General features: G+C 40.4%; 2 protein-coding genes, 2 non-coding genes and 1 pseudogene across 6 annotated transcripts; 2 read left to right on the forward strand and 3 right to left on the reverse strand.

Moving 5' to 3' along the window:
* The window catches only part of LOC142150801 (uncharacterized), a 712,033-nt pseudogene that overhangs the window by 278,496 nt on the left and 417,195 nt on the right, over positions 1–16,342 (forward strand).
* Positions 1,417–5,178, reverse strand: RPL18A (ribosomal protein L18a). Its single transcript, XM_075209442.1, has 5 exons — positions 5,071–5,178; positions 3,815–3,994; positions 2,649–2,778; positions 1,939–2,048; positions 1,417–1,559 (listed from the first exon to the last, which is right to left on the reverse strand). Exons 1-5 carry the CDS (start codon positions 5,086–5,088, stop codon positions 1,467–1,469), a joined length of 531 nt encoding a protein of 176 aa, XP_075065543.1. The 5' UTR covers positions 5,089–5,178; the 3' UTR covers positions 1,417–1,466.
* Positions 3,455–3,587, reverse strand: LOC142156260 (small nucleolar RNA SNORA68). Its single transcript, XR_012692326.1, has one exon. It is a non-coding gene; the product is annotated as a small nucleolar RNA SNORA68 (small nucleolar RNA).
* Positions 4,191–4,318, reverse strand: LOC142156259 (small nucleolar RNA SNORA68). The gene has a single exon (XR_012692325.1). It is a non-coding gene; the product is annotated as a small nucleolar RNA SNORA68 (small nucleolar RNA).
* On the forward strand, positions 5,227–14,702 carry HEMK2 (HemK methyltransferase 2, ETF1 glutamine and histone H4 lysine). Of its 3 annotated transcripts, none has more exons than XM_075209441.1 (7): positions 5,227–5,276; positions 5,755–5,887; positions 5,968–6,054; positions 8,018–8,108; positions 9,362–9,445; positions 9,858–9,999; positions 12,474–14,702. In XM_075209441.1, the coding sequence occupies exons 2-7, from the start codon at positions 5,763–5,765 to the stop codon at positions 12,584–12,586; spliced, it is 642 nt and encodes a 213-aa protein (XP_075065542.1). In that variant the 5' UTR covers positions 5,227–5,276; positions 5,755–5,762; the 3' UTR covers positions 12,587–14,702. The 3 variants fall into 3 exon arrangements, with proteins under 3 accessions (XP_075065542.1, XP_075065540.1, XP_075065541.1); XM_075209439.1 differs by having other exon boundaries at positions 5,228–5,486; XM_075209440.1 differs by having other exon boundaries at positions 5,228–5,338.

Below are 16,342 nucleotides of genomic sequence, written 5' to 3' on the forward strand. Positions count from 1 at the left end.
CAATTTGTTTAGCCCACACAATGACCAATAATATAAATACAATTTGGTCATCAGTTTGGGATCACTGGAATATGATCATTTAATTAAAAAGGGCCAACAAATTCCGTAGGGCTTCTTACAATGAGCCAATTATTGTTAACAGAGGTTAATCTCTGATATTTTCTAGAATAAGGGACCTATCAGTGAGCAATTTCATTTTAGATATTCAAGATATTTTTTTTAAATCAAGCATATTTGGAGGGGTTGGGTTTCCTAGAACAGATCAAGAATTCAAGACTTCTCCCGGGCAGCCCCCCTTCACTGGAATGACCTCCCTCGCTCCGTCCGTCTCCCTCCCACTCTAAGCTCCTTCAAACGGGCACTAAAAACGCACCTGTTCCTCAAAGCCTACCATCCTTCCACCTAACCCGCTCTCCCCTCCCTCCTCCCGTCCCCTCTTCTCTCCTTTACATCAACTGGCCCCCATCTGTACCCGAGTTTTGTTCACCCTCCCTTAGGATGTAAGCTCATTTGAGCAGGGCCCTCTTCCCGCCTGTGTCCTTACCGACTCTTCTGCTCCGTCTTTACTGCATTAGCCTGCTTGGAGTTTCTGAAGTGTTGGTATATTTGTTTACTCCTCAGTAATGTTTTACCCTGTACTGTCTATTGTTCGAGCATTGTACGGTGCTGCAGAACTCTTGTGGCGCCTAACAAATAAAGGATAATAATAACAGCTCAAAAATGCAAAACTATCCATCCACTTTAACAAGAGTTGTGAAAACATGAGCAACCAAGACATATTGTAATCCAAATCAGAAGATGGAAATTACTCATGTAATTTAATGTACATTGATTGGAAGCATTTTTTTTTTTTTTATAGGTACACTACAACACAATGTTTGAAGCTTGGCTAATCCACCACCTGGAGCCCCAAAGTCTGCTCCATGCCAGCGTGTGCATTGATAGACATTAGTAAGGGTAAGGAAAAATATATTCCCAAGCATTTTAAAAATTGCAAAGGGGGGGGGGGGGTGAAGCACAGCAACATTTGATACATGAATTGCAGTGTAGCTAGTAGTACGTATAATCAAGTGGACAAGCAAAGCTGACCAGTCTGATGATTCTCTAACTAACATTGAACACATCTGAACATGAATGAAAAAGCCTTAAAATGCTCCTTTTTTGGGGTCGTGCCCAATTGGACACCATGCTTTAGCTATCTGTATACAGATGGGCTCATCACCATATCTGCTAAACAAGCTTGTTTTTAAACAAATACATAACACTATTAACGTTATGCATTAGATAAATACAAGAAGTTTCCCCTCAAAAATAAAGTCAGCAATCTCTTTCAGGAAGGCCAATTTAGACTTCAGTGTGAAATGAAAACTTTAAACATTTTCTCAATTCCTGGCCCCCACTTCATTACAGACAACATTTCCAAATAAGAATTTTATTTGACCATAGAACAAGAGTTTTTGCCTTGATTAAAAGAAGGTGTTTGGTCTCTTGGTGGTGAAGCGGGGCTTGTGCTGGCGACGCAGAACCCTGTGTGGCAGAGGGAACTTGATCTTTGAGTCCTAAAATTAAAAATGTAATCACATTGTTATAATTGCAATCAGTCTTGCTTGATCTACAATATATTTAAAAGACATGCAGGTGGAGGCAGCAATTGAAAATCTGAATCGAGCGTTTCTCATGTCAACTACATGAACAAATGAAAGACTAGCATAAGTTGTTAGCTAGTGTCAACACCTGGACTGTCACAGGTTAGCCAACACTGTTCTAGATAATTCCTGTCCCAAATGTTAGTGGAAGGCATCATTACATTAGTAATACATCTACAGAACTTTCCACCCTTCGCTTGCATGAATTGCCATGTCAAAAAGTGGAGACACATAAAACAGTTACTAACTTGAATAAAAAATTACAGTACATGTACGAGTGGCTATTACTTACATGGAATTGCTTGATGGCAGGTCTGCGACATTTGCTGGCAGGAATCACCTCAACTTTCATTATCTGAATGGCATGGGCACGAGCACGATGGCGTGCACCCATGTCACGGTCTGCAACAGAGTGAAAGTATTAAGTATATGCTTAATCATGTGAACATTCTGACAATTAAGCAATAGGGAAGTGAGAATTCAGGTTGCAATGAGACCACTAAAAAATATAAATAGTGCTCCAGGGAATAAGAAGCTCCCCAATGCCAACTGCCCAAGCAAGATTATGTCCTGCTTGGGCAGGCCTTGTTCAGGTTGTTAGGTCCCCTCTTCCATGACCTACAAATTCATGCAAAAGAGAGGGTCACTGGAGAGCAGATTTTTATTATTATTAATTTTTATTTATAAGGCGCCACTAGGTGTCCGCGGCGCCGTACAGGGACAAACAAAATAACAATACGAGGAGACGGCACAGAACAGTAAACAATAATCACAGTAACTCAGTGAGCTCAAGGCACAGCTAGAGGGGCAGGGGAAGGTTTGACAACTACAAACAAGCCCCGCTAAAGCAGGAGGAAATATCTTTTGACCAGTCTGTTAGAAACAAAGTTACCTACAAGATCCATGGGGCACAGGCAAATAAGGGTTACAATTTTATTTTGCCACAGCTAATCCATGTTTTTGGGTGGTTATACTGGCCTGCCTAAACAGAAGTTTACTTACAGCACTGTGTCACAGCACCAGCCGTAGTCAAGTCTCTATACTCTCTGTACATGTTGTGCGTTCCACTGCGAGAGTCATAACGCAGCCAGATGCCAAAGTTCTTCACCTTCAGTGGAGTTTTCTCAAAAACCTGCAAGAATAAGCTTTGTGAGCAACAGTAATAAAGACAAGAAACTCCTGTACTTTTCTGGGCTGCTCCACATAAAGGTAAGGAGCTAGCAAAATCCATGTTAATTGTTAGCGCTTACATTTTTTATATTTGTTGTTACTTACTATGTATTTGCTTAGGCTACAAAAATATGGTTATTTCACATTTTAGCAAAGTTACACTAATGAAGGAACATGTACAGCATTGAAGCGTCTGTCAGCACTAGTGATTAAACTATGCTACTATTCTAAGTGAAAGATGCTGCTGCAGCACTGTTTTGCAAACCTCAAGTATGTTGCTTTTTAAACAGGCAACAGTACCCTGTTCACAAAAACTATTTAGTTGGAGAAACAAATAGCAACAACCTAGGAGTTCATCATTGAATCATTCAATTGTTAAAATGTGCCATTGTTAAATTGGAAGACTTAAGGCAGAAATTACCACCTGCAAGGATGCACTCAATGGCACATGTTTGCCTAGATCAAACATGTGCACATTAGTGACTAACCCCTTCTACATGATCCACACATGAAGCTTCCCATTTCATCTGTCACCAAATAGTTACAAATAATGAACCACTGAAACCCATTTAGTAGAATGTTAGTGTTACCAGTTATGAATCCAGACAAAGGTCATGATCATAAAGTATTAAATTGACATCTGTAGGACCTTCAGTTTCACTTTCATAGGCACATCAGCTCTCGAAAGGCGACAAGGTACAAATATAATTTACGCACACCAGACAAGATTATTACACAGAAAATTAATAATCTTTGGGTTTTGTGTGCATCTTGGCAGTTTCATAATGCCAAATAGGAGACTGGCTTAAAATGTCAGAATGCAAAAGGAAAACAGTGTATCAAGGTAATAAATAGCATGCAAAAACAAGGAAAAGCGCTCATTTGTAATCTTGATATAGTGACAAAATCTTAGTGCCCCACCCATATTTGGGAGAGCAAATGGTCAATATGCCCAAGTTATCTACACATACATTTGAATTCATACTAGTAACACTTACTTGTCCACAGTAAACGATCTCCCCAGAAGCCTTCTTCATTTTCTTCAATTGAGAAACAAAGTACCAGAACCGAGACTTTGCAACAACATGGTTGGGTGCGAAAATTCGCATACGATAGAGAGGTGGTGAAGGAGTCTTAGCTGTAGGCAGACTGCGCCCAATGACTTTATACTCTCTTAGCTATAAAGCGAAAAAAAAAAAATATGTTAAAACACAAAGGATAACCTAAAACCAGTTTAAACAATATAGCTTAGCTGAAAAGGTTGCATTATATTACCAACCTCCATGTGGTCCTAAACCAAAGTTACATAATCTGCTACAATTTTAATTATAACTGTACTCAGAAGATCTTCATTGATATTGAACCAATCTCATTAACTGTTGTATCTTCTATTTCACTGTCATGAGCACATCAGCTCAAGAAAGGCGACAAGATACAGTTTATATTTGCACAACAGACAAGTTCATGGAAGTATCACAATGAACTTTGGGTTTATGTGCAGAATGATCTAAATTAACCTATACATTTCAAAGGATTTAACATAACATGCACAGATGCATATTTAATAGTTCTCAACCAACTTTCTACTCAATTAAAAATTGTAGATTAATACCATATAACTGATCTGACAAAAACATTGTTTAAAAAGCATTAGTTATATGCTCATATTGCAGTGGCCAATTAGTCTGTACCCTCGTGTGCCATTACATAAAGTGAACCCAACATCAGACATGATGGGACGTGTAACGAGGAGCAATGGCAGCGGACCACAAGCCTAAGAAGGGGACAGGACAGCTGTAATGTCATAATAATCGGTGTGTGAAGGCACACGGGCCGGTAATCGCTACAATGTGCCAATCACCTGTATGTATAAAGTATAACCTAGAATCCTGTATACATATAGAGCCCATGAATGCTCCCACTACCTCCGGCTGCTCCAATGCTGGGCTCCGGTCTCCAACACAGTACACGCTGCGCCCTCATAACTAGCATTTACATTAAGCCGATATCAGTGTCGTCCCAAGTGAGCACATCTCCCATCCAGCCTTCTGCCGGGCCCACATGGCTGAGCTACAGCCGCCATGATGTAGGCCGCAAGCGAGGGGACCTAGTTCAATGCCCTAAATCTAACACAGACGCCCCCCACCCGGAGCCGGCACACATGGTGTCTCAGTGGGAGACCCCCTAGGCCGGCACAGAGTGATTTCCCTCCCACCAGTGCCCCCGTGTAGCCGGTTTCTCGGCAGATCCTTACAACGCCGGACGCCTTCATGCTGCCTCGATCCCTGCCGCCGAGCGAAAGGAAGTGCTGGGGCCTGCGCCGCGGTTCGTCACTCTGCTACTGTGTGCCTATTGGACGGCAGTGAGAGTATCTCGGCTTTTCATTGGGTGAACAGCCTGTCTGTCATATTCTGTCCCTCTAGTCTTGGAGTATTCTGATCTGCTGGCATCGGTTACAACGTACAGTAACAGCACGGTCACTCAGCACTATAATCTCATATTTGACACATCAGTCTGCGACTGTAAGAGGGGAAGCGCAGTACCCACGTGTATTGTCTAGTTTAATAGTCCTCACATTACTCGTTAATTATAGAGAATATCAGGAGCCGCGTCGTTGTCTCTGGTTATGTGTCGCAGTATACTAGTGATGAATAGGTCTTCATACTAATGGTAGTTTTCACATCCATTCTCTGTGTGCAGCACTTTACGTTGTTTGTGTAACAGAGCCGAATATTCGTGCCTAGGAAGGCTATAGGCAAGATGGAGGCTTTTAGCTCTTTTGAAAGACCTATCATGCCATGATTTGTAGTAACACAACAGCTTGACTGCTCATGCCTAACTTAATGCTTGGAATAATACTAACTGGAATTGCTCAGCATTTAACAAAATCAAGATGACAACCTTGAAATAAACATGGAAATGTGTTTTTGTCTTTCAGTAAAAAGTATGTTCCCTACACCTATATATTCACATGTTGGCCATGGGGTGTTTAAAGATGTATATGACCCAGCTGAGGACACATTTCTTTTAATTGATGCTTTGGAAATGGAGGTTGATGAGCTGAAATCTAGGTAATTAAAAAAAAAAGTATTAACTCATCATTTTGACACAGCTAGTGCGCTCAAACATGTAATTCCATTTTCTTTTACAGAGTTGAGATCTGTCTTGAAATAGGCTGTGGGTCTGGTGTTGTATCAGCGTTTGTAGCATCTGTTATTGGATCAAAAGCTTGGTATCTGTAAGTGACTTCGAAAACTCCTACGCTTGTATCTAATATTACTATATGTAAGTCAAGAGATGTGTAAAGTGACATTAATCGTAACCCACTCCCACCAAAACAAAAAAATTCTTCATAGGCTGTAGTAGAGTAAAGTGCATGGTCTCTAACTTTGTTTTTTTTTACCTTGTGGAATAATGTATTAGTTGTGCCTTAGACCTTGGTATATTTCTGAGACATTTTGGCCCACATCTCAACTTATTGAAGTGGGCAAAGTAAATTATCAGCATCTATTATGATACAGCAGACTCTTTACCTGTTCCATATTATTTCTTGCAAATTCAAAGCGGAACATTTTTCATCATCCTATAAATTGTTTCGGTTTTTTTATTGTAGTGTGCACGTTAAATATTCCTTAATAACAATCTAAACTTTGAACAGAACATCTATTAGTTGTTAGGAATTAACTATAATAGTGCCCAATTAACTATAATGTCCCCAATTGTAAAGCGCTACGGAATATGTTGGCGCTATATAAATAAATGATGATGATGATGATGATAGTGAATATAGTTGGTGTTATATCAGTTTGTGAGATGATGGTTTGTTCTTGCCACCCTATCAGGGGAAGGGGGTTTTTTTATTACTGACTAGTGCTATTCAGCCACCAGATACTCACTGACTGTAATTTGTCAGCTGTGCACCACTGTGGTATCCGTAGAATGAGAATAGTCATTGTCACTACAAGGCTCCTTCACCAACATCTGGAACAGATGTTTGTGTAGCCGCTACAGTACCTCTTTGCTGTTGACTATGGGTGGTTCCGCCTGCTGACTGTGACTCATGACTGCAGGGTAAAACGGATGCAGTGGGGATGGTAGCCATGCCAGCGCTCCTGCACTCCGGTCCTCACGTGAGAAACTGGGTTGCAGCAGCCCAAATACCGATGGCCCCTTCTCTTCCAGTCGTTCCTGGAGGGTTCAAGCGAATCCTGCAACGAGCTACCGCCAGGTCTCCCAGCACTGCCCTCACCTATTCCCTGCACTATTGAGCAGGGATGGGAGCCGAGCACTGCTGGGGCTTGCCTGATCTACACTGGACCATCAGGGAAGGGGGACCCTCTGGGGCAGCAACACAAGGTTATTATTAATTAAGCCACAGATTCTGTAGCGCCGGATACAGAAGCAAGTAGATGAGGTAATTCACAGATGAGAGTGAGTATTGCTACAGGGACCCACACAGTGTGCAGCAAAAGACATGACAGGATGTACAAGGAGTCAGACAGTAGACAGACATAGGACAATAGGTAGACACTGCCCACAAGAGCTTACCTTCTAGAGGGAGGGGTGGTGAGAGATAGTAGGACCAACTTGGAGAAAATGGAGATGGCAGGCGATGGAAGAGGAGGCACCCCTATGCCCATGGCATTTATATACATAGGCGCACTGCACATTTCACATGTTTTAACCCTTAAGGCCAGCATTGTAGGACAGTTACATTGAACTAGGTCCCGCAGCATGTGGGGGGGGGGGGGGATACTTCTACATAAGTGCTTTATTTCCTGTTGTTTTATATGAAAAATGAAGTAAGCATATTTGTAGTGACTTTTGTCAAGTGAGATCTGCCGCTTGTACAAGTGTTTGAGTTTGGACTTTGGTGGTGGCTGAAGTGGAGGCTTTGTTATGATGTGGCCCTTTTTGATTTTGAACTTATGTAGAGCCAAAACAGAAATACTAACTAGCATATATATAATAGGAATGATGTACCACGTACTGTAAAATATGAGGATATTAAAAGTCACTGAACACCTCTGTGACAATATAAAAGCACAAAGTCACTAGTCAAGTTATTTTTAATAATTCATGGAACTCTGAAGTAAATATTCCAATCTTATCCCTGACTATTCCAGTCGTTGCTGCTGCAGAGCTCCTGAATATATGGTTACTACGATTCTGGAGCTTAAATTGACTTGCTTTTGTTTCAGATGTACTGATATCAATCCATCAGCAGCTTCATGCACACTGCAGACAGCACAGACCAACAAACTACAAATTGAACCAATTATTACTGACTTGGTAAGTATGTAAATATCACTATTTAATGGGTGGGGTGCGATAAAACTATTCTGGTAATTCCGACACCTGTCATGCCTTCAAAAAAAAATCCCGAAAGAATAGAAAATCGGCTTGAAAATAATTAGACTTACCTTCAAGACGACGCTGGAGATCACCGAAGACAGCAGCATAATGACAGGGAGGCTTTCCGATTGGAGAACTGTCCGCCTCTGCTGCCTGACGTCATCGCGACGTGTGTCAAGGAAAATTTAAAGCAGCAATGTGGGTTCCCCTAAGGTTAAGTGGTTAAACACTTAACCGAACATTGCCGCTTTAAATTTTCCTTGACACACGTCGCGATGACGTCAGGCAGCAGAGGCGGTCAGTTCTCCAATCGGAAAGCCTCTCTGTCATTATGCTGCTGTCTTCGGTGATCTCCAGCGTCGTCTTGAAGGTAAGTCTAATTATTTTCAAGTCGATTTTCTATTCTTTCGGGTTTATTTTGGAGGCATGACAGGTGTTGGAATGGTGGTAATCGTAAAAACGATTATCACCGCTATTGAACAGTCAAAAACAAAAAACACCACAAGTCTTTGCATTTATTACATAAAATATTTTTTTCTCTGGTTACTATAGTTAAGTCTGAAACTTTACTCTACAAATTAAGGTATTGTTTGCACAGAACACATCACACTATTAGCAAAACAAATTGTAATATTAGCATAATAAAATAGCCTAACAAGCCTCTAACAACAACTCTTGAAGATCACATCCATTAGAATAGAATGACTGTAAAAAACATTGTCCATCAAACATGTTTTGGTACAGGCATTTCATTGAGATAAATAAGGCTTACATACTATAAAAAACAAATAAAATAAAATTTTATTTGTTAATATAGTGGTAAGTGTTCATGTGAAAAAATAATTGACATTTCTCTAGTAAAGAGCTGTATTACCGCTTGCTTGACCAAGATACAATTATATGAAATATCAGCTGCAGACTCCACTTGTATAATGCCCCTAATGGTCAAATTGTCATGGAAAATGAAAGATGCTTTACCATGCAATAACATTTGAATAAAGACATGAGTGCCCTTGTTTAGCAAGAATAGTTATACAAAACACAATCCAATCCAGATATAGTCCACAGATTCCACATTGATGTCTTGTTTAGTTGTGAATGTACACAACATCTGTGCATGTGTTTGGTGATGTGGGATTGTGTTTCCTCTACATCAATTATGAATATATTGCTATTTGTTCTGTATGCAGGCCAATGGATTATTACCAAGATTGCAGGGGCAAATAGATCTTCTTCTGTTTAACCCTCCTTATGTGGTGACCCCTTCCGAAGAGGTAAGGTATTGTGGATTTTAAAGCCAGATACATATTTATTTTTTAGTGGCAACGTAAGCAATACGTTATTATGGTGTGCCAACAGCTAGAAAAGAGATGTAGACATTATATTTATGATGATGAAACAAGTTACATATACTAACAACTCAATATTACATAACAGTGTAATTCTGTTATATGATAAATGTTGAGTAATTACTTCCACTCTTCTCTTCTCTGGAGGTTTGCTTTCTAGAAGTGATAGCACAGAGTACTTTCCTTTTCTCTAAAACTGTATTCCGCAGTTCCCTAGTGTCTCATGAACCAAACTAAACAGTATTTTACTCATAGGAAATACTATATACCCTTAGATGCCGCTGTAATTAAGAACAAAGTGAAAAACATAAATCTTTGCTCTCCTGTATTTTTCTAGGTAGGCAGTAATGGAATAGAAGCCGCCTGGGCTGGAGGTAAAAATGGTCGTGAAGTTATGGACAGATTTTTTCCTTTGGCTCCCAAACTTCTTTCTCCAAAAGGCTTGTTCTACTTACTTGTACTAAAAGAGAACAACCCAGGTTAGATATTTTGCTTTACAATATATACTGTAGGACTGTTTCCATCTGTATTATTTAATCTCTTCAGAATACGTGTTTTGGTCCATTTTCTCTTTAGGTTACTTTTACCGGAAATAAATTCTGGTTATTTTGTATTCTGTCCAAGTAAACTTTAGATTGTTGTTTTTTCTCTTACATGTTGTACTTCCTTTTAGTAGCATATTGATATCGATATATTTTTTTTACTTGAATTTTACAGGGAAACATAAGGAAAATGCACTTAGTCATGACTTTTCCCCTTGTTATTTCCATGCTGTTAGTGTAGATACACAAATATATTGATATATTTATTCTACAACTTGTAACATTTAAAAAATAAACAAATAAAAATCTGTGTGGTTTATTGCAGATCACACGGACATAATGGGGCATATTCAATTGACGGCGGGATCGCCGAAAATCCCGCGCTCCAAAAATATTACCGTTAATACGGTAATATCTCGCTGGATTTCAGCTCGCAGCTCCCTGAGCTCCCGCCGTCAATTGAATATGCCCCAATAAATGTTATGCATAAATGGCAATGTGGTGGGGTTTTTTCCTCCACTGAGGATGTTTTTTCTTTATAAACTTTTGAATATAAAACATTAACTTCACTCTAAGACAGTGGTCTCCAGTCTATTTTAGCACATGGAACCATAAAAAAAGCTACAGTACTAACTGAGAAACCCCTTCCTGTCCATATCCCATTCCCATCCAATGCTGTGTTACAAGTTTCTGGTACCTTAACTAAATATATATATATATATTTGACACTAGTAGATAATAAAAGTAAGTAAAAATAAAATATCAGCATTAATTTGTCTTTTATGTTGGTTTTGAGGAGTTGTCATTTGCTTATGTGTAAATGTGAAGAAATTGAAGCTTAGCGCAGGGAGGCAGAACATTCTGCTCTGCATTTGGTGATGAGTCATCAGGGGTGGTACTAAGAGTCATCTGGAATGAGGCAGTGGTGGATTGTCTCTGCGCTATCAATGGCAGAATGGTTTGAATGTCACCACACAAATTTGAATTCATACATATAAATTTAGGATCTAGCAGAACCCTTGACACCATTTAGAAGAACATTGGGGTTCAGAGTAATCAAGTTTGAGAAACACTGCTCTAAGAGTAAGGGATGTAGAAAGGTTCTTTCAGTCTAACTAGACGAGGGGCTCTACTTTCACTATGGAACCCCCATGATTACTGAGATTTTATGTGTTGTAGAGGTAGAAGGGTGGAAATTGCTTCCCATGCAGTATTCTTTATTAAAAGCTTTGTAGGAGCAATACAACAGTTGGTAACCACTCGTTTATAGTTCCCAGCCGTTACATAGGGACAAGAGCCTGTCAGTGGCAGGGGCGGACCTAGACTTTTTGCATAATCACGCCCCTCCTTTACTCTGATTGACTGGCCCGTGTTTAGCTCCTCCTTCCACTCACGAATGGCCCTGCCCCCTCCCGTTTTGATCGGCGGCTGAGACCTATTTTAAAGGTCAGCTTTCTCCTGCTAGGGGGGGCGAATGCGCCGCTCGCCCCCCCCCCCTCCCCCCCTGGATCCGCCACTGGTCAGTGGCTATATTCGCTACCTAACATTCAACATCTGTGTATGAAGACATGGCATAGCAGGATGTACATTTATATTCTTTTGCACAATAGGTTTAAATACAAAATTCGCATTGGAAAACAGCCATATTTAAGGATTTTAGTTAGGTATGTGAATACCTAATTAAAATGCCTGAATAGTTGGAAAGGCACTCTGCACTGCTCAGGAATAATTTATAGGATGTATACTCTTTTAAGATAATCTGTTCAGTTACATAAAGACTTGCATAAACTGCTGTGATTAAAGAAACTGTCATCTACAATATGTGCATGTTGTTGTAAGGGCATTGTACACAGAAAATATTGCTTCTATATATTTTACCTTGTTAATGGGCGGAAACTGCTTTTTCAGCTGACATGGAGCGGGAAGAGGCCCACCCTGGAAAGAATAGTTAAAAAAAAACTGCTAGTTATAGCTAGTCTCCCAATTATGCTGGTGTTTTCCCCTGTCCCACCCATTGGTAGAAATACATCTTGTATATTACTTTTATGAGGCATATAGCTGAATTCTCATATTTGCTTGAGGCTTACTAATTAGTGTTTCCCCTGAATGTGCAGGGCTTGTGGCCTTGGATCTACATGGCTTCAAGTAGCTTCTCATTTTCCTAGCCAGTTCAAATAGACCATTTCTTTGACAAGATTAGAGGAGCTAGTGCTCCAATTAGCAAATGATGATCATCTGAGGTCCTGGCCCTTGCTAAACAAGTAGTGGGAGTGCCAGAGAAGTCATTCCACCACAGGATATGATTTGCTAAAACTAATTAAAAATGGAAAACCCATTGAATGATCTTAAGCTGATGTGTTATCTGTTTAGTTTTTAAAGGCTGATTTTCCATTTTTTTTTTCCATTTTCAGATGAGATTTTGGAGAAAACAAAGTCCTATGGATTAGAAGGTTCCAAAGTGCTTTCTAGACAAGCAGGAAGAGAACATCTGACCATTTTAAAATTTTGGAAATTTGTTGACTAACTGCATTTTTTTATTGTTAGCTACTGAGTATCCTCAATGAGGAAGATATAAACTAGTTAAATATGTTTAATATAACTTTAAAGTACAATAACATACACACTAGAGGCAGATATTTTACAGCTGAGCCAATGGTCATGAGAAATATAGCTTATACATTTGTGGAGAACAAGTGATGTCACTTTGTGATCCCATGTGCTCCTGTTGAATAGACTAGCTGCTTTGCTCTGCATTTTATTAGGTTCAGCACATGAAATATCTATAAGTGATGGATACAGAACTACTGGTCATGGAATGGGATTTTGACATTACGCTCATGAAAAGGATCATTCATTGCTCTCTTTCTGTGGTAACAACCTTTTAACCCATAAATATTACTATGATTTATAATGAGCAGAAGTGTCACAGATGAATTGGCTGTATTCTTGAAATTAAAAAATAATTATTTTTGTGACAATAATAATATACATTTTGATATTGCATGAATGTGATTTGAAATATAAGTTTATCTCCAAGTCAGCCAGATTATCATTTCATCTGCTGATTTTGCAACTCCAGGGGGTAAATGTATGAACCTCCGGATTCTTCAACTCCGGCGAGTTCAGCGTCTTCAGCGCTTAAATTTAAAGCGGCGCTGCCTTGTAAAGGGAAGTTTTCCTTTACAAGGCAGCGCCGCTTTAAATTTAAGTGCTAAAGACGCTGAACTTGCCGGAGTTGAAGAATCCAAAGGTTCATACATTTACCCCCAGATCATGACTTTGAAATAGATATTTTTAAACCCAGAATGTAGTGTTTATTGATTACAAGTGTTTTACATTATTGTTGTATCCCAAAAAAATAGATCCTTGGAAAGCAGTTCCCACAGAGGCCTTTCAGTTCTTTAAAAAAAAAAAAAGTACATCTGGTCACCCTAATTCTGGTTCTTATTTTTATCATCTATTTCTGTATCTATATTTAATGTTGCACTTTTTCGCTACATTGACCTTTGTTGTTTTATTTGTAGCACTATTGTAGTATATCTGTACTGTGTATGTTGCTTCATGTCTCCCTACATGTCAGCACATACTAAAGGTTTAATTCCCATGCTTGCAGAAGGCTAGTCAGGCTAGAAAGTTTTATCTAGAAACATATAAGGCCAGTTCTGCCCTCCTCAGGTGTATTTCTTTCCTGTCTAGCCATAGGTTGATAGAGGCCCTAGCTATGACTGTCTTTTTGTCTCTTGGGGCTTACCTGTAACCTTGTATCTGCCACAGAGAGCTGTAATGTTCCACACAGAACAGTTTCCTAATGTCCAGTTGAGGATGGGTGTTGCGCTGTATTCCCAGGCAAGTATTCAGATTGCAGCTACAGAAAGTACCAGAACATCAACACACTGCACAGGAGGGGTCAATTATGTCCACCAGACTTAAACCCAAGATATACTGACTGTACCCAGCATCACAGCCTCATATCCATCATAAACCTCTGCTCACCATATTGTCCGGTGCAAAGTATAACAGCCTGGTGTCTGCCATACTCTGCCCTGTACCCATCACAACAAGCATAACCTCATACCCATTACAGTCCACCACATCCCTGTCTAATGGTAATTCTCTGCACAATAGCAGTTATGAGATTACCTTGCTGGTTGGGAGCAGAAGCTGTGAAAGCAAAGGTGTTTTCACCTTTGAAAACACCAGCAGCTGTTTCACACTGAAATCACAAACCCAACATTCGAGAACTTGTGGGACTATAGAGAGGTCAGTGTGAAAATAAAAACTTATTTTGTGTTCTGTGGCAGACAAGATTTAGCCAAACGTTTTCTTGTTAGGTCTCACAAGTCTGCTCTTCTGGCCATGCGAGGTGCAGTTCATCATCTGTCTCTGCAGATTCTGGTCAAAGTTACCTTAGAGGAGATGCATGAAAAGGTTTCTAGAGTGTACATCCACAAGGCAGGGAAAAAAAGTTATAAAATCTTGGTATTAAACAATGAAATATTTTGGCTATTACTGTACTACTGCTTTCAGTGTTTTGCCAGTGGAATCTGCTGTTACAGAAAAGCAGCACTCTTCACTTGCTTTAAGGTTATGTTGATGAAGCGTATTCTCGTTGAAAAACGCAATTGTTCTAATGAAATAAATTCATTGCACAAAACTGTAGTTCACTGTTTATTTCTCGATCATCCAATTAGGACACTTTAAAAAAAAAAAAAAATGTCCTAGCTTTTGCTTCTATCTTCTCTATTCCCCATCCTGTATGCAACACATTCTCTTTTAGGTTTGAATGCATACAGGGCAGGGAGCTCTTCTTTGTGAAGTGGAAACATTTAGGAGGAACAACAGTTCAACAGTGAAGCATTAGTCCACACAAGCGCACATAACAGGACCATCTAGTGCTGAAGTATGTATTGCAAAACATAGTCTGTCCTCTGTTGCTACACTCAAACTGCCTGTGGACTCAATGTCAGCAAAAGGTTAGTCGTAAGATTTATGGATTGGAATTCCACGGCTGAGTAGCAACACTTGAGCCTCAGATTACCATACACAATACCACACATTGACTGGAGTGTTGAAAAGCACACCACCATTGGACTCTGGAGCAGTGGAAACCTATTCTCTGAAGTCATGCTTCACAATCTAGCAGTCTGAGAAACTAATCTGGGTGTGGCAGATGCCAGGAGAACGCTTCCCACCCAAATTTGTACTATCAATTAAAAAATTTGATGGGAGGAATAATGGTCTTAGTTCCAGTGGAGGGAAAATGTAATTTTACAGCATATAATGGCATTCTAGAAAATAGTGTACTTCCAACTTTGGACTTTGTGTCCATTATAAAATGGTTTCCAGGGGGGCGTGGCTATGACACAATACTAGCAGGCAACACAAGCGCTGTATTGGTCACATATTAATATTTCTCTTTCCTGCCATTGGGGGACACTGCGAGACATTGGGGTATAGTAGTGGGTCCAGGAGTTTTTGTCACTTTATCAACTTGCTTGATCTTTTACTCTCCTCCCCTACTATTCCCCTCTCCTGTGGTTTCCTCAGTTTCTTTAAAGTGATTAGGAGCAAAGGTCAATGGGGTATAGGCTTCTGCCTCTGCCAAGTTAGTTTTAACATTTTCATGTTTTTATTTTATTTCTCAATATAGGTGCATCGCGGGGCTCGAACTCAAGACCCAGGTGAGTGACTAAGATGCTTGGCTCTACTCACTCCGGGTCCCACGCAAGGTAAGAAGAGACGGTCCTCTCTTACCTAGCACCTCTGCTGGCATTCCACTAGAAAAGAGCTTACAAGGGGTACTTTTGAATCAAGGGGCACAGCGATCACGGGGAAAGAAAGCCCCATTCATTAAGTTACAGGACCGCAGCCTCAGCCTTTGTTAACGAACAGGGGAGTGAAGCCGCAGCAGCCTCTCCTCCCCGTCCATTATTAATGCTGGCAAGCACGCTCCGCTCACGTCCCCCTAGACAACGAGCAACAAGAGGGGCTAAAAGCAGCGCTCGTACTCCTTAGGAGGTGAGGCGACTGTAATATCGGTGCACGCACCTGGGCACTGTAAATTGCAGCGTGCGCCAACCAGACTCATGGTGGCCATATTGGGGCACATACAGGAAGTCAGGGCAGCCAGGAAGGGGGAGGAGGAGTAAACATCTAACTTCCTTCCTCCCATTCATGCATTTCCTGCCGCGAACAGAACAGACTCCTCACGTGGAGACACAGGACAACATCGTGGAATATCGCTGCTCGACTCTCCCACTCTGCCTCTCCTCAACTGCAG

The sequence above is a fragment of the Mixophyes fleayi genome, chromosome 4 (assembly GCF_038048845.1).
Source record: "Mixophyes fleayi isolate aMixFle1 chromosome 4, aMixFle1.hap1, whole genome shotgun sequence".
In the NCBI taxonomy this organism is placed as follows: domain Eukaryota; kingdom Metazoa; phylum Chordata; class Amphibia; order Anura; family Limnodynastidae; genus Mixophyes; species Mixophyes fleayi.